At 52.5% G+C, this 21,762-nt stretch overlaps 1 protein-coding gene across 1 annotated transcript in view; it reads left to right on the top strand.

The window, feature by feature from the left end:
- The first annotated feature begins 3,281 nt into the window (after window positions 1-3,281).
- GRIP2 (glutamate receptor interacting protein 2) overlaps window positions 3,282-21,762 on the top strand; it is a 40,975-nt gene continuing 22,494 nt past the window's right edge. The window contains exons 1-9 of the mRNA XM_080810065.1: window positions 3,282-3,353; window positions 15,892-15,972; window positions 16,239-16,374; window positions 17,221-17,366; window positions 17,986-18,072; window positions 18,593-18,668; window positions 19,852-19,997; window positions 20,861-21,008; window positions 21,125-21,294. Of these exons, the coding sequence (XP_080666191.1) occupies window positions 3,314-3,353; window positions 15,892-15,972; window positions 16,239-16,374; window positions 17,221-17,366; window positions 17,986-18,072; window positions 18,593-18,668; window positions 19,852-19,997; window positions 20,861-21,008; window positions 21,125-21,294 (1,030 nt within the window). The 5' untranslated portion in view covers window positions 3,282-3,313. The remainder of the gene's footprint in view (window positions 3,354-15,891; window positions 15,973-16,238; window positions 16,375-17,220; window positions 17,367-17,985; window positions 18,073-18,592; window positions 18,669-19,851; window positions 19,998-20,860; window positions 21,009-21,124; window positions 21,295-21,762) is intronic.

The following is a 21,762-nucleotide window of genomic DNA, read 5'->3' as shown; positions in this document are numbered from 1 at the left end:
AGGAGTCTTGTGGTGTGTTCTTCCAGGACAGCCTGGCACACCAGAGAATATGATGCCTGTGGAGCCCCATTAAGAGACACCAAGAAGGGCCCCACAGGCCTGGCGCTGCGTAGGGAGGAGGTCACAGTCTGCAAAGCCCTTCCAGCAAAGTCACAGTCCGCGAAGGCCTTCCAAGTCTCTGCCCCTCATTCCTCATGGGTGGGAAGCAGAGGCTCGTGCAGAAGTGACTTGCCCAGAGTCACATAGCTCAAGTGGGGCCGAGCTGGGATTTGAACCCTGGTGCCCCTGACCTATGCACTCAGCCACCTTAAAGGTCTGCTTTCTGGTCTGTTTCACAGTGTTGGTATGGGAGTCTTGACAGGAAGGTGGATGGAGAAGTGCTTTCTGACTTATGAGTACATAGTCTTCCCAACTCTAGAGGATGGGTGCTTTTAATTATCCCGTTGTACAGCGAGGAAGCTGAGGTCCAGAGAGGGTTGGACACATGCTGCCGGTCACACAGCAATCCGTCCTCCAGATGTCTCAAAACCTGAAGATGTGCGGGTGTCAGGGCCTCTGCTGATCATGGAGGGTGTGCCTGCCAGGCTGGCTTCCAGCCACCTTGCACACCCAGCAATCCATCACCCTCTTCCTCTGCTTCCCTGAAGTTTGGCAGCGTGCACTGGATGAGAGGGTCGTCTTTGGTGCAGGACCACGTAGCTTTGCCTGCTCTCAGCTCCCAGAAGGGACCCTTGCTGCTCATTGCCAGGCCCTCCTCCCTTCTCCCTCAGGTGGTGCTGCAGTCTGTGGTCCTTGCAGAGCCTTCTTACTCCCTGGCTCTACAACCGTCCTTGGCTCCTGTAGCCTGTAGGATGAAAACCAAACTCCAGACAGAGCACTTCTCCAACTTCTTTGAGTCCCCTGGGAAGCTTGTTCAAATGCAGATTCTGATTCTGCGGGCCTTAGTGGGGCCTGAGATTCTGCAAGCTGAGGAGCTCCTGTGAGGCTGCTGCTGGTCCGCTACTCTTCCAAGGAGTGAGACCTTACTTGACCCTCGGTGACCTGACTTTGTGTCCCACCTGGTGTCCTCACTGCTCACACAGGACGACGTGCCTGGGCGTGCACCTACCACGCGGTTTCCCTTCTTTGGCTCATTCCTTCTCATTCTTCAAAGTCATGCCCAAAACCCCTCCACAGTGGACCCCTGACAGAGCTAACTGCTCCTCTTCAGCACTTCCAGACTCCTTTAAAACCCCTGAAATCCTGAGAGGCACACAGCAGCACCCTCTAAAAGAGATGCCTTAGGTGTGAACCTGGCTCCACCCCTGGGTGACCTTGGGCAAGTCCCTTAACCTTTGTACCTGTTGTTTACTTAAACGCTGCCTTGTTCCAAAATGGACCAACAGTTGCTTCCAAACCCACTCTTGGATAAAATCAAGTGAAAATGTGCTCCGTGGGGTGACAGGGACGCAGGGCAGGGGAAGACCCTGTTTCCCATGTGTCTCCTGGTCTCTTGGTCACCAGGGCCTGGCACGGCAGGCATTCAGAGAAACGCTGCCTGGAAGCTCTCCCATAACCCACAGCGTGACCTTTCCAGGAGCTTCTCATCCACAAAAGTAAATTCCAAAGGAGCAGGAAGAGAGACAGATTATCTTAATCGCTCATTGAAATGCATCTGTAGGGTGAGCAAATATTTTCTTACAAGAGGGGACGGATGTCGCTCTCAAGTCTTGTGCACCGTGCAGCCCCCACCCTGAGGGGCTGTAAATAAGGGGTGGAGGGCTGCGTGGCACACAAGCCTTTAGGGGAAGAGGGTGAGAGTCTATTAAGAGCAGTTTACAGGCTGAGAATCGCCATGTCCCTTCCTGCGCAGTGTGGAGCTGGGATTACCCCAGAGTGGCCCTGGGGATGGACAGGGTCCTGCGGTTGGACAGGGTCCTCACTGAGCACCTTGTCCTGACTATTGCTGGGTACTGTAGACCACGCTGAGAGCCTGTGCCCTCTTCCCTGCCTGCCCCCATTCTCCCAGCAAATTCCTCCCCATTCAGGGCCCCTCTCTCTGACTTAGTACTCACCACCTCTTCCGTGGCTGAGAACTTGACCTCACTGCTGGCCCAACAACTCTGCCTGGAATGTGGAGCCTGCCCTGCTGGGACATACGTGAAGTCACCCAAAGAAGCAGGTGCCCTTGGGAAGTGGGCAATGGGAGGGGACCTTGAAGAAGCACCCGGTCCCTAACCACAGTGCTGTATATTTCCATTCGCTGCAGGACACAGAACAAACTTGAGCCCCACTTGTTCCCACGTAGCCACAGGGGCTAGGACGTCATTTCTTGCTCTGTGCTGCATCCGGCAGGAGGAGAAATGTCGTCAGACCTACAGGCTATTGACCCTGTGTCGCTCTCAGCCCCCCTTTGTCCCAGCACCTATGTGGTGCCCAGCCCTCGGCTGGTGCCCACACACATTAGTGGGATGGGGAGCATGAGCAGCTGGACAGCTGGAGGAGGGGCCCTGTGTGTCCACTGGGGTTGTCAGGGTCAGTCCTGAGCTGGTGTGGTGGAATCTAGGAGTGTGCAGGACTGAGGCCCAGCTGGGGCTGGAGTTGTGGTCAGCTGCCCCTGCCTGTCAAGCCCAAAGCAGGCGGATTCTCTGCCCAGCTGGCTCGGTGTTCCCCAAAGGCTGGGATGGGGGTGTTCCACGTGGTAGGCTGCTGGGCTTATCCTCCCCACACCCCGTCTGCCAGAAAAGGAAACTGAGGACCGAAAGAGGTAGTTGGAATGTCCGTGAAAGAGTACCAGGGGACTCTGAGCGCAGGGGTTTCTAACCTGAGACCTGCAGACACTCTCTGGCATATGGCTGCCCTTCATCTGGCCCAGGTTCTGGCATTCTGTGCAAGATTCTACTGGAATCTGCTACTTACAAAAAAGTTTGGAAGGCACTGTTCCTCTTTTCTAGATGGGAAAACTGAGGCCTGGGAGAGCAGTCATTTATCAAAATCCCAGGGCCAGTTCAGAGCAGAACTAGCCTCCCTGGGGTCTCTCTGCCTACGCCGGCCCTAGCAGGAGGACCCTGGTATGCCCTCTCCAGAGCTCCCCACCCAGACTCGGGCTGTGGGCATAGCGGGGGGGTGTGGGAGGACTTCCAACAGCCAGCCATCCAGTGGCCGTGTCCCCTTTAAGCAGAGAGCCGCCCGCTGCAGTGGGTGGACTGGTGCCCAGCCAGTGGGAGCTGTGAGCTTCCCTCCCACAGCCCCTCCCTGGGGGAGGGGGAGGAAGGGTGAGGGAGGGCTCCCGAGGGGAGGGAGTTGGCGGGCAGCGGAGGAGACAATAGCAGACATGCTGTGTGGGCTCAGCCGGGAGACCCCTGGAGAGGCGGGTAAGTCTTGGGGACCAGCAGGCAGAGTGATGGGGCTGAGCTCTCTGGAGCTCCCAGGGAGGAGACTGGGACTGCCACTCCCCAGAGACCCAAAGCCTGGAGAGAGTGCAGGGCAGGGACCCCTGGCCCCCAGAGTGGGGGCAGCCCACCAGAGGACTCTGTCTGACCCTGACTGCCATCCTGCCATCCTGAGGTTGGGGTCTGAGCCCACCAGGCTGTTCACTGTCCCACATGGCACGGGCAGCAGGTAGGTCTGGAGTTGCAGAGGGCAGCGCTTAGCCCCTCAGAGGTGCCTCAGGGAGGCATGTCCTGCCCTGGCATGGGCGTGAGCTATCGGGAGTGAGTTCCCTGCCCAGTGATGTGAGAGCAAAGGCCGAGCTCAGGGTGGTGTGGAGCGAGTTCCTGGAGCAGGCGGGAAGCTGGACCTGGTGGCGGATGGCCGAAGCCCTGGCCGGGGGTCTGGTTGGTGAGCCCTGGGACTCTGGGAGTACAGTGGGGCAGGTGCCATACAGCAGCCACGTTTCTAGGTGGGGCCAGGATTGGCCCCGTGGGAGGGGCTCTGGAGCAAACACCGTTGCTCCACCCATCTGTCTGGCTGCCTGTGTCTCCAGCCTCATCCTGCTGGGCTGCCTTCCTCCCCTGACCACCCCCTCCCCCAGCTTGTCAAGAGCCAGGAGCAGGTCACCCTTTCCTGTCAGTCCCTTCCCACACTTAACATACTTTTGATGGTACCCCCTTGAAACAGTTCCAAGGGCAGGGGCTGAGGTCCTAATGGACAGATGAGGAAACAGTCTCGGGGTAGGGGAGGTGGCCCACCCAAGCCCCACAGCTACAGTGAAATGGCCAAGCCAGGACTGGCACCCAGATGACTTCTATAACCCAGCTCCCTCTGCCCAGTGAACTTAGTCTCCCACCCCTAACACATGGCGAGGAACAGAGACAGGATCACCCCCAGGCCCCCAGATAATAACACAAATAATAGTAGCTGACAGCTGTTGAGATCTGACTTTGTGCCAGGCTCTGTTCTAAGCTCTTTCTGTGTGTTTTCTCATTTAATTTTCACAAGATTGTGAGTCTGGTACTATTCTTCTCTTCATTTCACAGCTGGGGAAACTGAGGCATGGAGGTGTTAGGTGACTTGTCCAAGGCCACACAGCCAAAAGTAGCAAAGCTGGAATTTGACCCCACGTAGTCTGCCTCTGCTCCCTCCCAGGGACTACACTATAAGCGGAAGCATTGCCTTCCTGGCCCGGATGTATCTGTCCTCTTGACCTAAGGCTCAGGTGAGTGGGATGACCTTGTCCTGCAGTGGTCAGAGCCACAGGTCAGTAGTGCCCTGGAGACTTCCCATGGAAGACTACCAGGGAGGCATCTTCTCCTGCCTCATGGGCCTATGGCCTCCACCTGGGCTTAGACCTCAGCATTGCCTGCCTGGACCTTTGCCCCTGTCTCTTCCTCGGCCTTCTAGCCTCTATCCCACCTCTCCATGCTGCTCTGGGAGGGAGCTTGCAAAAACTCAAATCTGATCACAACTCCTTATCCTGGCATTTAAGGCCCTTCTTGATCTCCCTGGCTTTTTCTCTTTCTGTTGACTTAATTGACACCCACCCTCACCACTGCCATCCTTACCCTCACCTCTTCTCCACAGAACTTCATAATTACCACATGAACTTCATGATTACCTGCCACAGCTGATGTCCTCACTGAGACTTTCTTTTTTTTTCTTCAGAAAAGTCCAAAGATGGAGCTTAGGCATAGTGGGATTCAGGCGCTCAGTTAACATCATTAGGACTCTGGGTCTCTGCTTCTCTTTAGGTAAGCTTCATTTTTAGGCAGACTCACTCCCCTCCTTGAGGTACCCAGAGGTCCCTATAATCTTTGAGTTTAAGGTCAACCAGGTCAGTCATCTCTAAGGAAAGAGAACCTGTTTCCAATAGTTCCAGCAAACATCCCAGGGCCACCTTTTGTTGGCCCAACTTGGATCAAATGCTCCCTCCTGACCCATCACTAGGCCTCTGACTGACCAGCCAGGCCTGGTCATGTGGTCTCCCCAGGAGCAGGGGGGACAGGGTATCCAACAAGTAGCTACTCCATACACCCTCCACATTTTGCAGGGAAGGCTGAGGCCCTGAGAAATCAGGCCACATGCAGAGGTCCTCAGTGAGAGCCAGGCTTGGGGTTGGGGTCTGTGGAACACACTGCTCAGTGCCCTTTCTCTGCCCCTGACGGACTCCTGCCTGCACTTGTCCAGTCTTGCTTCTGGGAGCCTTGTTCACCACACATCAACCCTAAGCCCCTGTGGAAAGGGATGTGTCCAGGCTTGGGTGCACAGTAGGCCTAAATACAGATTTTGGCAGGAAGTTGCACCCCCCCCCACCCCCTCAGTGTTCACTCTCTGACTCCCTGCCACAAAGTGGTCTTTGTTCCCAGGGCCTACTGGGCCTCAGTGAGCCCTGGCCGCCAGTGGGGCCTAGAAAGGCTCAGGCAGGATGTGTGTGTGTGTCATGGGGATAAGGGAGGGTAGTCCTTCTGCTGTGGCCTGGGCCGCCCATCCTCTGAGGGACTCTGACGATAACTGTCTGGATAGTCAGGCAGACCTGACTTCCTACCGCACAGGAGGGAAACCCCAGGCCCTTGACCGCAGAGGCCACAGCGCAGAACCAGGAGGTCCAGCTTTGCATCCCGGCTCTGGCTCTTCCTGATTCCGTGACCTCAAACAACTCATTTCACCTCTTCGATCCCCATTCTACTCTGAAAGTAGGAATTGAATTCCAGATTATTTACTGAGTACTTACCGTACGCCATAATTTCCATGCTGGACATGGTAGTGACAGACAGACATAACCCAGCCTTCTGGACCTGATATCCTAGTGGGCAGAGGCAGATAGTAAATGAGATCATGACTTTTTTTTTTTAAAGTGGGGTCTGTTACATGGTGTTGATTGCATGAAAAAGGTAAAGCAGGGAAGGAGGGTATGAGAGAAGACCTACCTTCCTGAAAAGGTGATATTTCCACAAATTCCTGAAGGATGTGACGGGGGTAGTTTGTGGAAGATCCTTCTGGGCAGCGGGAATAGCCAGTGCAAAGACCCTGGGGTGAGCACAAGTCTGGTGTGGGCAACAGTGGGAAGACCAGGAAACTGGAGTGGAGCTGGCGAAGGGAAGAGTATTAGGAGGTGAAGTCAGGGAGGATGAGGGACTGTCAGTTGTGGTGAGAAACTTTGCTTTTACTCTTCACAGAGTGAATTGAATCTTTTTACAGCCCCAGGCAACCACAGTTAAGAAATTAAACGGTTCCATTGGTGGCCCAGGTTTAAGGTCATGCTCTTTAATATTGCTGATTCCAGGATGAGGTGGGAGAACCTAGGCCCAGAAGAGGCAGACCGAGGCCTGACTCGAGGCTGCACCCTCATCCCATATGTTATCGGGGCCACTGCGGGCTCTACGGCCCTCTACGGGTCCCTTAGCCTTGTGTTTAGAGGGAGAGCACACAGTCGAGGGGTAAGGCTGTGGCCTGCTTGGAGGCCAGAAAGTTCTGGATTCCAGTCCTTCCTCTGCAGTTCACCAGCTGAGTGCCCTCTCTGGGCTTCAGTCTCTGCATTTGTAAACGAGGAAGTCCCGAAGCCTCCCTCCCCATGCTTTTAGCAGAGTTAAATGAGTTAGCAGATGCAGAGTGTGGGCCTGGCACTCCTTTTCCGTGTTCTTTTTTCCCAATCCTTGGCAGCAAGTGAATCGGGCATCTACTTTTAAAATCTCTTGGTATGTTTCTTGCTTCCCTTGTAAACATGCATTGACTGGAAAGAGGGCTCATCCTGTTGCCAAGTTGATCTTTCCCTGCTACTCTCTCTGTGGGAGGCTGGCCTCTGGGGAGACCTGTCAGCTGCCGGGATCGGAGTATCACTCCAAGGTCAACCTGTACCCCATATATCCTCTGGTCCAGCCCGTGATGGCCAGAGGGGCATCCTTCTGTGGGCAGTGCCCAAAGGGGCTGGGCTGCTGTCTGGAGCAGAGGTGACTGCAGAACCATAGGCATTATCCGAGTCTCCCCAGGACTGTCATGGGGTGGGAGGAGGAGGCCGGAGGGGGCCCGTGGCTCTGCCACTTAGGAGTTGTGTGGCGCTGGGAAGTTCCCTTGACCTCTCTGTGCCTCAGTTTCCTCCTCTATAACACGGGGATGATAATGGCACCCACCACATAGGAGTATCGTGAGGATAAAGTGGTAATCATTTTAAAGGCCATAGAACATGGCTCGGGTTCAAATCTTGACCTTGCTCTTTACCATTGGAAGTTGGTTAACCTCTGTGCTGCAGTTTCCCCACACCATTGCAGAAGGTAGTGAGGATGAAACAAAACAATGCTTATGAAGCACCTAGCACAACTCCCAGGGCTTAATCAGAAGGAGTTGCCATTATTAATCTACGAAAACCTTTCTAACAGGGCCAGTGACAGGGGCAGGGAGAATATTCCCGAGTTTGATGGCTTCTGTGTAAACCCCATCATCTCGCTGCTCACACTGCCCCTGGAGGTGAGCCCTCACAATGTGCAGAGGAGAAGCCTGAGGCTCAGAGAGAGGTGACTTGTCCCGCATTCCTAGCCAGCGGGCAACAAGGTTTAGAATCAGAATCTGAAGCTGGCCTAAGGCCAAAGTCCATCCTTCCTTTTGCAGCACTGCTTGCCCAGGTGGGAGCAACCAAAGCCCCCTGGGAGCAGCCGTGGGCCACTGGGACGGTTAAGAAGGTTGGACCCAGGAGTCCCCTTCTCCTCAGGGGCGATGGGGCTGGGCTGGACCTCCTGGTGGCTGGTTCTCATTTCCTCTTCTGCTCAGGCTGAGCTTCTGGGCCTTCATTTTCTCAGTAAACGAGAAAGATGCTGAATGCTGCCTCCTGGAGGTCCGGAGAACCAGGCTCAGTCATGGCTGAGTCTGTGGCACTGCCTTCCGGTGCCCCTTTCTTGCTGAGGCGGGATCCTGGCAAAGGCATCCTGGCCAGGGGCTGACTTCCTTTTCCCTTTGTCAAAGCTCAATAGCTCCCTGGGGCCCCAGAGAGACGGGGATAATGAAGGCAAATTAGCAAAGCTTTCAAGAGAAATAAAATAAAAAAGAAAGGCACCCACCCACCCCTGGCTGTAGCGCGGGGCGCGGGACCAGGTATACTTACACTCTGTTCTTAGCACTGCCTCGCTCCCTTCTGCTCTCCCGACGGGGCCAGCCCGCATCCGGCGGGACAGGCTGGCATTGCTGTGGAAATGCATTTCCCTCGGAAGCGAGTTCTTACAGGACGGATTGACTGAAGGCAAAAGCTCATAATTGCCCATTGCTGGAAGGAGGAGACGGGAAAAAAGAAACACGCGGATAAAAATATCTCTGTTTTTATGCACGTTTCCAGCTGAAAATTGGTGGGAAAGATGTTTTTGAAAAGCCTTCATCTCTAAGCATATAATTACCAAGTCCCAGAACAAAAAAGAGACAGAGCGGGAGAGAGCGAGCAGGTTCTGTGAGGGAGGAGGACTGGGGTCTGAACCCCCATGGGGTTTTCTATAAATAATATAATTCCCTCACATTCTCAAGCCTGGGCTGGCTGGAGCTGGCAACGGGTGGGGGGATACACTTCCATTTTATAGATAAATAAATAGAGACTTAAGTCATACAGCTGATTGGAAATTCTGACCCTGCCTTGATTCTTGGTTCGAATGCTGCCTCAGTTTCCCCACACCATGGGATGCTTGTGAAAGTGGAGCAGTGTTGCTGAACAGGCATCAGCAAACATTGTGGCATTCCTCCTGAGTGCCTTCCTGAATATGGTAGGGGGTCTTAGATATCCAGAAGCCTCTTAACTAGCAATTAGCTGTCCGGAGGGGCCTTAGTCTCCCAAGAGAGCTCATCAGAGCCACAGACTAAAATGCATGTCCCTTCTCCGGAGAGCAGTCTCTCAAGTCCCCATATATTGCCCACCGACTCTGTCTGCACACAGTTGTATGAATTCTGGTTTGCAGCCCATAGTCATGCCTGCCTGACAGCCAGGATGAGAGATGTTCACAGCTGGCTCCCCCAAAGCCAGCAAAAAATTGTAGAAAGGAAGGAGTTGGGGTCACTCAGTATTAAGATGAATAGACCCGACACCTGTGTCCCAAGGTGGGGGGGGTCACTGCAGCCTAACTTGGCACCGTGCACTTCAGTGGAGCAAAATCTGAATATTGGGGTGTAGAAAGGGAGGAGAGGCTGTCTGGAAGACAAATGTGGAGGACACTTCAGAGACACCCCAGGACATGGGCCCTCTCAGAGCCAACATCTTGCAGCCTTTGGGGAACCACATTTGGGGATCCCACTGTTCCTCACTCTAGGTTTTTGGATTTTTTTTTGTTTTTAACATTTGGGCTCAAAACACCACATTTAACCCACTGTTGTTTCATGCTCCATTCTTTGGGATCCTACTGCTCTGAATTTGGTGAACTTGATCCTCTGCTTCCTCATCCTCTCCTTAGGAGCTAATCTTCCCACTCCCCCGTTCCTAGACTCAAATCTGGAGCCAGCAAGCTTATCTCTGGTCTTCCCAGGACAGCCCAAGAGAGAGGGATTTTCCAGTGGCAGAATCTCATTTGCAGGGGATAAGACAGATTTTAATTCCAGAATTGCCCACATGAAATACCAGAGACCTTCGCTGTCACATAGTTGATAGAACCCAGTCTTTTTAATTTTATTAGTTCAGAAACATCTTGTTGAATCTAAATGAAGTGCAAATTAGGGAACCGTAATGGGAGGCATTATACTTAATGACGTGTTGCCTGAATTGGTGGTGGCTGGTGTGAATAAGGGGCCTGGGGGATGAGGTGGGGGTGGGGGCTAGTGAGGGAAGCTGCTGGGGGCCCAACTCCGCAGGCCCTGGAAATGATTCTGGGCTTAACTGCTGTCTGATTTGTTATTTACTACCTTCTGGCAAGCAAAGGGAGCCTAGGCTTGATCTGCAGATGCAGAGTGCTGGGGAGCTGGGTGGTTTCTCAGTGGTTAGAGCTGCAGGTAGTAAAGGGTCTCACTTTCCTGAGATCCTGGCTGGGCTATGACCCTGACCTCATGCTGAACCTGACCCAGTCCCAGCCTGAGCCCCACACAGACTCTAGAGCAGTGATTTTCAATGGGGGTTCAGATGGGGTAATATTGTTCCCCTATCAGACGTTTGGCGATGTCTGGAGTCATTTTTGGTTGTCATGATGGGATGGGGTGCTATTGGCATCTAGCAATTAGAGGGCAGGGATGCTGCTGACCATTGTACAATGCAGAAGAGAGCCCCCTTCCCCACCACGTGGAATTATCTAGCAAAAAAAAGATGTCAGTAGTGCAGAGGTTGAGCAACGTGCTGTAGTTTGAACCCTGTCCCTGATTCTGACTGAGCCCTGACCCTGAACTCAAGCTGAGCTCTGACCTTGACCCAGACTGACCCCCACTGAACCCTAATCTTGGATTAGGGATGGGATGGGATACTCAGCTTCTGCCCCTTGCCAGGACTGATTCCTCTCTAAAACCATGCTTCCTTATGCCTCCACAGAGGAGGGAAGATGGGTCCTGTGACTTAGGTCTCGCCATGGCCAGAGGCTTAGGGAAAGGAGTGGCCTTCCCACAGCTGATGAATAGCTGAGCCAAGGTCTGCCCTCAGGCAGGGCTGAACCCTGAGCCCATCGTCTTAACACCTGGCCAGGCTGGAGTTGCAGGGATGAGGGCAGCTGGAGAGCTCTTCTTCCAGAGTGGCGGGGTGGGAGGAGGGCATGCGCAGTCTCAAGTGAGGCCCAAGGAATCTGTGGAAGCCTCAGGGGCATACCTGGTGCTGGGAGGGATGGTCCCCTGGGGCAGCACGGGAGAGCCTGCCAGCTTGATGGGTTGTCACTTGTCTTTGCCCAGCCCAGTCCGGTGCTGAGAGGGGACCTGGAGAAGGAGTGTGAAAAAAAATAACCTGGTCCAGGGAGCCTGCAACATGGGGTGGCATGGGCAAGAGGCCTGGGGTTAGATCCTGGCTTTTTGCAGAAGCTGCCTTGGCTAAGGACTTTCCCCCTCTGTGTTGCAAGTTTCCTCCTCTGTCAAGTGGAAGTGATGGTAGCATCTGCCTCCCACCAGGGCCGCTGTGACAAGTGCACGAGATAGAAGGGGATAGTGTGGATGGTTGGTGCATGATGCATTTAGCCCCCTTCCCCTCACCTATCAGGGCATAGAGGAGAACCAGAGTATGAACAGGGCCTAAGACTAGGGGGTGCTGAGGGGAAGCATGGGCTCTGGGATTCTCCCAGAGTAGGTAACCTGAAACCTTCCAGCTTCAGACTCCTTTGAGATGCATAGATGAATTCACAGGAAATGAAGAGGGTGAGCGGCAGAGGAGATAAGCAGGGTCTGTATAACAGCTTCTATCAATTTTGTACTGGGTGTCTGGCCAGTGCAAAAAGGCAAATAACATAAATAAAAAAGTATGAAGCTTAAAAAGTAAGAAATAAAATTGTCGCTTTTCACAGATGACAGAAAATCCTAAAGACCCTACAGATAAACTATTAGAGTTAATATGGGGATTTTAAAGGTCAGAATACAACATCAACTGTATTATTATATACCAGCAACAAATGATTAGAAAATTAAATTTGAAAAGTGATCCAATTTACAATAACATTAAAAAACACTTCAGATATCTAGGAATATATATAAAGAAAGATGTACAAGATTTTTGCCCATGAAAGTACATAATGTTCTTGGTAGAGATTAAAGAAGACAAAAGTAAATGAAAGACTAGACCATGTTCATTGATTGGAAGACCCAGTATTATAAAGATGTCACCTGTCCACAGATTAATCTATAAATCCTATACATTCCTAATCAAAAAACAAAGAGAAAACTGAAAAACAGTAGGATGAGTGCAGGCTGATGCTGAGACTTCCCTTTTGGGGTGTGTTATGCCCCAATAATGGGTCCGTGATTAAAGGAGCAAGACTGATATAAAGCGAAGGTCAAGCAAAGCTCTATTTCATGCCAAGCATCGAGAATCTAACTGAACGTTCGGGGACGCACCTCTTACAAGAGTGGGCGACCCTTCTCTGTTTCACAGACTAGCTTTTAAGGACAAAGGCCATGCAGTCGGGCCTGGCCACTCACAGGTGGCCAATGAGATTGTAACACACACAGGAAACTCCACAGTGATGCTAGGTGACCAATTGAATTACAATTTACCCTAGTAGACATTTGAACCAGCCTATTACACCTTGATTAGGATTGGTGCTGGAAAGGCTCCCAAAGGGTGGGGGCCCCTACTCCTTGGTAGCTAGGGAGACAGTATGCAACCCCCTACTGATCGGATGTCTCCACCTGGCCTGACCCACCCTTGTATCTGGGCTTTGTTTCCTGGAGCTGGTTTCTGGGACTTTTTTTTTTAGTAAATCCCCTGGGGGAAGGGGAGCAGGGACAGTTTAAGGGTTAAACAACAAGGTTTTTGTTTAACCTCAATGAAAGCCTCTTGCTAAAATATAAAAATATAAAATAGGTCCTTACAGGGTGGTAGCAGAAATGAGGGTGTTAGCTGGTCTGGTAACCAAGGGCTTGGGTTTTGATAGCTTAAGGATACAGGAGATGATGCCCCTTATCCCTTCCCTAGTTGGAATTCACACCCCAGCAGAAAGCCAAGACCTTTAAAAAGATATACCCTCAGTGAAAGTGGGGATTTAGAAAAAATCCACGCATCTACCAAAGAGATAGCATGTCTGTCTCAACTAGGTCTTGGGTGGTCTCCTTTGAGAATTTGTAATCTGAAATGTGCCCCTTGTTTCTGTTGGAGGGTGCATTTCACACTATACCCCTGATTCCAGAATCCTTGAACCAGGGTGTGGGTAATGATGCCTTGGCAGGCACTGAGGGGAAGGAATTGCAAATTCTCTCTGGACCCTGGAAGGACTGGCTTGCAACCAGGCTGAATAAGAGTCCCGCAGATAAAGCCCCACCAAAGATGAGCTCACAGTCCAACAATTACCAAACTCAGGAAGAAATAGTTCCCTGGGAGGGAGAGTCATCAAATGTCCCAAATAGCAGAAACAGCTCTCAAGAGTCTGAGAAATAGAAGACTGAATAACAGATGAACACTGAAAAGATTTAAAATTATTAGAGACCTATAAGACACAATGGAAAAGGACAGGACAACATATAAAAGCAGAATGAGGATATAAGCAAAAGGACCAAACAAAGCTTTCCAAGACCAAAAATGTACTCGTTGAAATTAAAAACTCATTGGAATTAGGAAAACTTGAACATGGAGTGGGTATTAAATTAATAATTAAGGAATCATTTTAATTTTATAAGGTGTGATAATGGTATTTTTACTGGATAAGAAATATGTTCCTATTTTTTTTAATGCATACTGAAATATTTAGAGGGGTAATTTCCTCATTTCTGGGGTTTGTTTTAAAATATTTCAATATAGAGGGAGGCCTGGGTGGCTCAGTGGGTCAAGCGACCAACTCTTGGTTTCTGCTCAGGTCATGATCTCAAGGTCATGAGATGGAGCCCTGCCTTGGGCTCTGTGCTTACCCTAGAGTCTGCTTGAGATTCTCTCTCCTTCTCTGTCTGCCCCTCCCCCCTGCTCTCTCTCTCACACACACACACACACTCTCTCTCTCTCTCTCTCTCACACACAAATAAATAAATAAATCTTTAAAAAATAATAAGTGTGGGGCACCTGGGTGGCTCAGTCATTAAGCATCTGCCTTCAGGTCAGGTCATGATCCCACGGTCCTGGGATCAAGCCCCACATCAGGCTCCCTGCTCTGCGGGAAGCCTGCTTCTCCCTCTCCCACTCCCCCTGCTTGTGTTCCCTCTCTCACTGTGTCTCTGTCAAGTGAATAAATAAAATCTTAAAAAAAAAAAAAAGTACCCTAACTAACGTTGCCAAATGCTGACAAGAATGTGAAACAGCCGGACCGCTTGGCAGTTTTTAACAAAGTTAACCTCATTCTTACCATATGTCCCAGAATCCCACTCCTAGATTTTTACCCAGGTGGGATGGAATGTGATGTTCAAATCAAAACTTGTATGTAGATATTTATTACGGCTTCCTGAGAGATCACCCCAAACTAGAAAGAGTGGAAATGTCTTTCAGCCGGTGTATGGCTAACCACACAGTACATCTTCCCTGCCATCGAACACAAGTCAGCAATAAAAAGCAACAGACTACTGATCCATGAAAAAACATGTGTGAATCTCAAATGATGCTAAATAAAAGACACTAGACTCTGAAGCCCACACACTGTAGGATTCTATTTATATGGCATTCTAGGGAAGCCAGAGTTATAGAGAGAGAAAACAGACCAGTGGTAGTTGGGACGTGAGGGGTGCGGGGGGACAGTGCAGGGACTGGCTATAGAGGGGCAGCAAGGGAGAATTTGGGTGGTGATGGAAATGTTCTAAATCCTGATTGTGGTGGTGGTCAAGACACATTTCCCAAAACCCAGAGAAAAGCATGCCACAAAGAATTAATTTGGATGTCTATAATAAATAGATGAGAATATAAATTGGGGTAATGCACTAAAACACACACCCATGCAGACTGCTGAACCCCACCGTCCGAGTTTCTAATTTACTCTGTGCTAGGTGGGGCCCGAGAATTTGCATTTCTGACGAGTGCCCAGGTGATGCTGGTAGGGCTAGGCTAGGGACCCTCCTTTGAGAACCTCTGCGTTGTACTAGTCTATTTTCCTAATGTTTGAAATCTATGAAAAACTTCTCCAAGCATTAAAAAGGCAGATGTTACTATAGATGAGACATCCCTGAGAGATACCAAAGTAGGAAATGTGATGGAGAGAGGTGATGGGTCATGGGAGAGAAAAACGCAGTTCCAAGGAATATCCTTTAAGCATTTCCTAAGAGAGAGGGGAAGGAAACAACACTTGAAAAATATCAGGGGAGTGTTTTCTAGAATTAAAGGAGACAGACTTATCTCTGGCTGCCTAGAGTGTCTGAGACTATGAATTGCAGACCCTTAAGTGCGGTCCTCATGAAGATGTGTTAATTGGGTCCATTCAAGATTGAGTTTGCTCATGGTCGGCACTGTCTCTCCTGTGTGGAGGTGCCTGCGTGTGAGTGAGCTGCCAGTCCCAGCGGGTGTGCAAGCACAGTCCTGGGTGGTGGAGTCTGCGGACCCACAGTCTAATCCAAATTGCCCAGTTCCCCAGCAGTGTGCCTGGGGGCCTGTGTTGTCCTGCTGGGATCCTGAGCTCCTGTATCTGTATGGTGGAATAATCTTGTCCATGATTAATGTTGTGGGGATGGTTAACCACAGAACGGCTGTGAAGCTCCCTGTGTAGCATTGCTGTGCAGAAGGTTGTTCAGCCCAATGGCAGAGATGGAGCCTCTGGGTTGGGGGGCACCATGAGAATGCCCCAGCAGAGACTTGGGTGGAGCTGGTGGCAGGAAGGAACACCCTCTTCTAGGCCACATCCGCGAAGCAGAAGATTCCCAAGGCTAAAAGCATTCTCCTGCACGGAAATGAAAGTGCAACTCAGGGCTTTTTCTCTTTCTTGCCTGCAGACGACGGGCCTTACTCCAAAGGAGGCAAGGATGCAGGAGGGACCGATGTGGCCCTGGCATGCCGCAGACAGAGCATTCCAGGTAATGAGCCTCCTCTCCTTCCTCTTTGTCCTGGAGGCATGGAGAGCTCAGAGTCAGGGTCAGATGGCATTGCCTCTGCTGCTAACTTGCTCTGTGACCTTAGACCAGTCCCTCAACCTCTCTGATCCTTGATGTAAAAATGAGATGATCTTACCCAGAATTTTGCGGCCAGATGCCCTGTTTACCAAGTGTCGGTCTCACTTGTACTGGAGCTGGGGGTCTGGAATTGCCCCGTGCTGCCTGCTCACCCCCTCATCTGTTGACAGAGGAGTTCCGTGGGGTCACCATGGTGGAGCTGATCAAGAAGGAAGGCAGCACACTAGGCCTGACCATCTCAGGTGGCACCGACAAGGATGGGAAGCCCAGGGTCTCCAACCTGAGACCCGGGGGGCTCGCTGCCAGGTGAGGAGGGGGCTTGGCGGGGTAGTAGGAAGGGGCCAGAGGCCAGTGGAAAATGTACCAGAGTTACAGGCAAAGCGATCAGGCAGGTTTTTCTAGGAGCAGCCAAATGCTTCTCAGAGCAAAGCCTCCAAGGCAGGCTGTAATTCTAGACCCCAGCTTCTTCTCTTCTCTTTACACAAGGGGCTTCCTTAGCCACAGAATCCCACTCTTGCCAGGCCCTCCAGGCCTTTGCACGTGCGGTTACCTTCTTGGAAGGCCTGTTCCCCACTGGCAGACTCCTGCTCACCCCTCGGTACTGCTTCCGGGAGGCCCCCCATCCCAGGGCAAGGCAGCTGCCCTGCTCTGCTCACACGGCCCTGGGTTCCACTTGCGGACACATTGCTCTGGATTTTCCTGTCCTCTTACCTTTGTCGCTCCCTTGGACCATGAGCTCCATAGACCTAGGGTTTGGCCTGTCTGGGCCTCGTACATAGCAGATGCTGGTAAGTGTCCAGTGGAGCAGAATGTATTAGCCGTCAGAACCCAGGGTGAGTTCTTAAGAACTAGCAAAGAGGGAGATGATCTGGCCACTCTGCAGGCTCCTCAGGGTTGGTCAGAACATTCCTCAGGAGGGCTGATTCCCCCCAGCAGGGGACAATACCAGGGCTGGGTATCAGACAGGTCTAGGTTAGAATCCGCGCTCTCTTACTAACTTGCTGTGTGACCCTGGACAAGGTCTGACCTCTCTGAGCCACAGCTTCCCCATCTGCAAAATGGGGATTCAGAGATCATAAGGATTCAACAGAAGAGGGGGTGTAAGTGCTGGCACCTGTCACCATGCATGTGCTCTGGCCTCCTTGCTCCCAGGAGTGACCTGCTGAACGTGGGTGACTATATTCGGTCAGTGAATGGGATCCATCTGACCAGGCTCCGCCACGATGAGATCATCACCCTGCTCAAGAATGTGGGCGAGCGCGTGGTGCTGGAGGTGGAGTATGAGCTGCCCCCGCCCGGTGGGTGCCCTTGGACGGGGAACTTTCTCCACTGCCTCAGTCGTGGGTAGACACAGCTATCTCCCCACCAGCACCTGGGTGGTGGGGACCAAGCCAGCTGGGGACCTGAGTGGGTGGGACCTGAAGATTGGCCACAGACATCTAAGTTGCATCTAGGGACTTTGCCTACAACTGCAGTATGCTGTCACCAGGAGGTGGCAGGGCCCTGTTCATAAACCAGTGTCATTTTGTGTATTTAATGTTCCGATGCTTTTCCTTAAGAGGTGAAGGTTTGGGGAATGTTGGCTAAAAAAATTGTTCCCTGTCCTACTGCACTCTCCATCCTACCAGCCTGCATTGAGTACAGTGGCCTAGGGTTTAGCTTACCTCTAAATTTTCAAAGTTGGTCGAAAGTCTTAAGATTTGAATAACTAGAATTCAACCCTGGCCTGAGCTCATAGCCATGGATTCAAGTCTGAGTTCAGCAGAACTCTTGAAGTCTTACTTGTCCTACTTGTAAATGGGCAGAGATGGGGGGAGTTTACCCTCCCTGTAAAGCTCTCCTGGAATGAGCTTTGGGGATGTCTGTGGCTTGGTCATGTGACTGAGGGACTCAAAGGAGCCCTCCATTTCTCCCTAGCTCCTGAGAACAGTCCAGGGATCATCACAAAGACCGTGGACGTCTCCCTGTACAAGGAGGGCAATAGCTTTGGCTTTGTCCTCAGAGGTCAGTCTAAGAGTCACACTTGGGGGTCAAGGGGCGGGAAGGAGGCTAATGTTGATTCCATATGTGTTCTGTTTCGCTTTAGTAAGGTTATAGATACAGATACATAGTACATGGATAGATAGATTAATAGATAGATGGCTTCTGACTTTAAAGAACCGAGGACCATTAAGTCAAATGTTAAATGGAAAAATTTGTCAAGCAATGATATGTGCATGATTGCTGGGAGTGAGATTGAGAACAGAGTTTGGAGCTGCCTTGGAACCAGGGCAAAGAGGGGAATAAGATGAGGTCATAGGAAGAGAAGCAAATAATTTAAGAGAGAGAGAGGATTTCGGTCATGTCACTACTTTCTGTCCTCCTCTGTGGGGATTTATAGTTGGAATCTTGTAAGAGGGCCTGTGAATTGCCAGGACAGGCCCTCAAACAGATTTAACGAAGGAAGCCGGCTTAGGGGCTGAGTCTGGGCCTCTAGGTATTGAGGTAGGTAGATGACTGCCACCTCCTGTTGAATTCTGTCCAGGGGGTGCCCATGAAGACCTACACAAGACCCGTCCGCTCGTCCTGACCTACGTCCGGCCCGGCGGCCCCGCTGACAGGTGAGCCTGAGCCAAAGGGAGCCTTTCCTTGCCCTGGCTATGCCCAGATCCCCCATGAAGAAGGCAGACTAGAAGCCATTGTGCCCAGTCTCCAGATGAGCAAACTGAGGCCCAGAGAGACGCTGCCCCTCGCTACAGAGTCACTCAGGATTGTTGGTGGAGCCAGGACTCCATCCCAAATGACAGAGAGACCAAGCTCTTTCCTCCCTGGCGTGCTACTGTCCCTAGGGGTGGGGAGGGAAGCAAGCCTTGGCGTTATGGTGTTCTTCCCTTTCCTGGCTTTTCGTTTCCCCCATCTGTGGAATGGGGCTGATACTGCAGCTCCTGGGAGTTGCCTTGAGAGATTTTGGGGCACCGTGAGCAGCACCACTGTGGCCTCTGTCGTGCACCCTCTGGGTTGTGGCCGTGTCACCCTGCCCGTGGCGCAGACCAGAAGGGCCAGGCGGGCAGGGCCAGGAGGAGAGAACGTGGGAGAGGAACATGCCCAGTTTCCAGCACCCGACCCCTGACCTCCCCAGTGGGAGATTCTTGGCCATTTTAAGAGAAGCCTGGAACAGCCTTGTCAGAAGTCTAAACCCGTTCTTGGGACGGGGCCTTGTGACGAGCTATTCATAGTACCTCCCAGAATAGCTTTGGCCACCTGTTGGGACAAGCATTCCAGGGTGGGGATTTGACCCAAACTGAGGTGAACCCCAGCTTGGGCCCTTCTCCTGGGGGCCCCTGCCAAATTCGTTCCTAGGCGCATTTGTCACCAGGCTAGAATCGCTGCTGAGAAACCAGAGTGGGGGCAGGGAGAAGGGACCTCAAGATGGGCAGCTCGAAGCCTCCAGGCCACCTCACCCCTGATGCTGTGGGGCCCTGGCAGGGCCAGTGTCCCTTCTCGGCCCTGGCAATCTCCTGTATCCCTGGGGCATCCCCGCACAGGGGTTGAGCCGGGGTTCTGGACGCATTAAGCACCAAGCAGGGTGGGACATGTCAGCGCTGGTCCCAGCTCTCTTTACATCCCTGCTTCATGGGTGCAGCTGCTCCCCTAGAGCCTCCCCCATGTGTTCCCCCACTGTGCCGTCCCTTCTTCCTTCACCCGCTGCCTGGCCCTCTCTGTCCCCCGAGACCCCTCCTTTCCCAGCGGCCTCTCGGCCTGTTGGCGCTCGAACAGGCTGGCTGACCTGGCCCTTCCCTGCAGGGAGGGCTCCTTGAAGGTGGGGGACAGACTGCTCAGCGTTGATGGGATCCCACTGCACGGGGCCAGCCATGCTTCTGCCCTTGCCACACTGCGGCAATGCAGCCACGAGGCTCTCTTCCAGGTGGAGTACGATGTGGTCATCCCAGGTGAGTCCGGGGCCTGAGGACTTGGGCTGGAGCAGGACGAGACCCAGGGGTTGAGGGGAGAGGCAGCAGGCGTAGATCCTTGCCACAGCAAAGGTGGTGTGACCTTGGGCCAGTCACCCAGCCTCTCTGCACCTCTCTGGGCAATAAACGCGATGTGCCAGGCATTGTTGGAGGCCCCAGGGATTCAGGTGAGAGCGACACAGATGAGGTCTCAGTTCTTATGGAGCTCATGGGGAGAGAGGGACAGTAAAAAGAATAAATCAAATACAGAGGGTGTCCGATGGCAGTAAGTTCTGTAGGAACAAAAAAATCAGGGAGGGACGGGAAAGGCTGGGGAAGAGCGAGGAGCTGGTGGCCCGACCAGGCTGGTTGCTGAGGAAGCAGAGAAGGGTCACATTCAGGAAATATGAAAGTTGAATGGGTCTGATTTGCTGACGTTTGGACCTGATGGCAGGGGTTGGGGGTTGGGGGTAGGTGAGAGCAGAAGGAGCTAGGTTTTGCTTTCAAGCCACTGGGTGGGTTCCTGGGGGTGTCCTTTCTGAGTGCAGAAAGGTGGTTGTGAACACACAGCTCGGGGCCAGTGAACCACAGGCCCACCATAACTGTGAGCACCTTATGTCGTCCAGCAGAGACCTGGGGTCAAGAGTCCCTCAGAACCGAATCCCTATCCCACCTCTGCTGCTGAGGGCTTGTGTGAACTTGGACAAGGCCTTTGCCTCCACATGCGTCAGTTTTCTAATCTGTGAAATGGATGCAGTAATCCCTACCTAGCAGTGAGGATTACATCGAGACTGCAGAGTGAGGCTGGGAAGACAGGTGCTCAGTATTTGCATTTCAAACTCTTCTTTCCTTCCTGGTGCCAGATACGGTGGCCAATGCTTCTGGGCCCTTGATAGTGGAGATAACCAAGACGCCTGGGTCAGCCCTGGGGATCTCACTCACCACTGGTTCCCACCGGAACAAGCCAGTCATCACCATTGACCGCATCAAGCCAGCCAGCGTGGTGGACAGGTGAGGCACAAACTGGGGGCCACCACCATAGGGGGCCGGGATGCAGGGGGAGAGACCGTGGTCTAGAGTGCCCTTGGGCTGGACCAGCCTCCCCCTTCCCTCTCCCGCCTGGCCAGGAGTGGGGCCCTGCATGCTGGAGACCACATCCTGTCCATCGACGGCACCAGCACGGAACACTGCTCGCTGCTTGAGGCCACCAAGCTCCTGGCCAGTGTGGCGGAGAGAGTGCGGCTGGAGATCCTGCCTGCACCCCAAAGTCGGCGGCCCCTGAAGCCCTCAGAGGCAGGTGGGTCCCTGTGGAGGGTCTCCAGACCCAAACCTGACAGCTGATGGGGAAGGGTGCACGAGGTCCCAGATGCCTGGGCAGGCTACAATGTACTGAAGCAAATGTCCATTCCTGTTGGGAAGCTCAGGTGGTCAAGGGCAGCAGCTGAGGGAGCGGGGAGGGGGGGCATAGGAACACCCTGAAGTTTGAGTTTGAGTTGACAGTCCACCAGCTTGGGTGGCCCAAAGCGAGTTCCATCACTCTTGCCTAAGTTAGTAGGAGTATAAGGGCTAGCCTGAGGGAGAGGACAGTCCTTCTGTGCTCTGTACTGCTCAGATCTTAGATCTGGGGCTCAACACTGGGATCCTTGGCAGGTCCAGAGGATATAGCCAGTGAGTCAGGAGGGTCTAGAGTCCCCCCCAACTTTTGAGGCATTGGGTCTCCAGACTGGAGCAGGGAGTTGGGGGCTAGGCATTCCAAGGGCAGAGG

Source organism: Martes martes (assembly GCF_963455335.1).
Source record: "Martes martes genome assembly, chromosome: 1".
NCBI lineage: Eukaryota > Metazoa > Chordata > Mammalia > Carnivora > Mustelidae > Martes > Martes martes.
The sequence above is the reverse complement of the archived record's forward strand: the minus strand, read 5'-3'. Positions and strand labels throughout refer to the sequence as shown.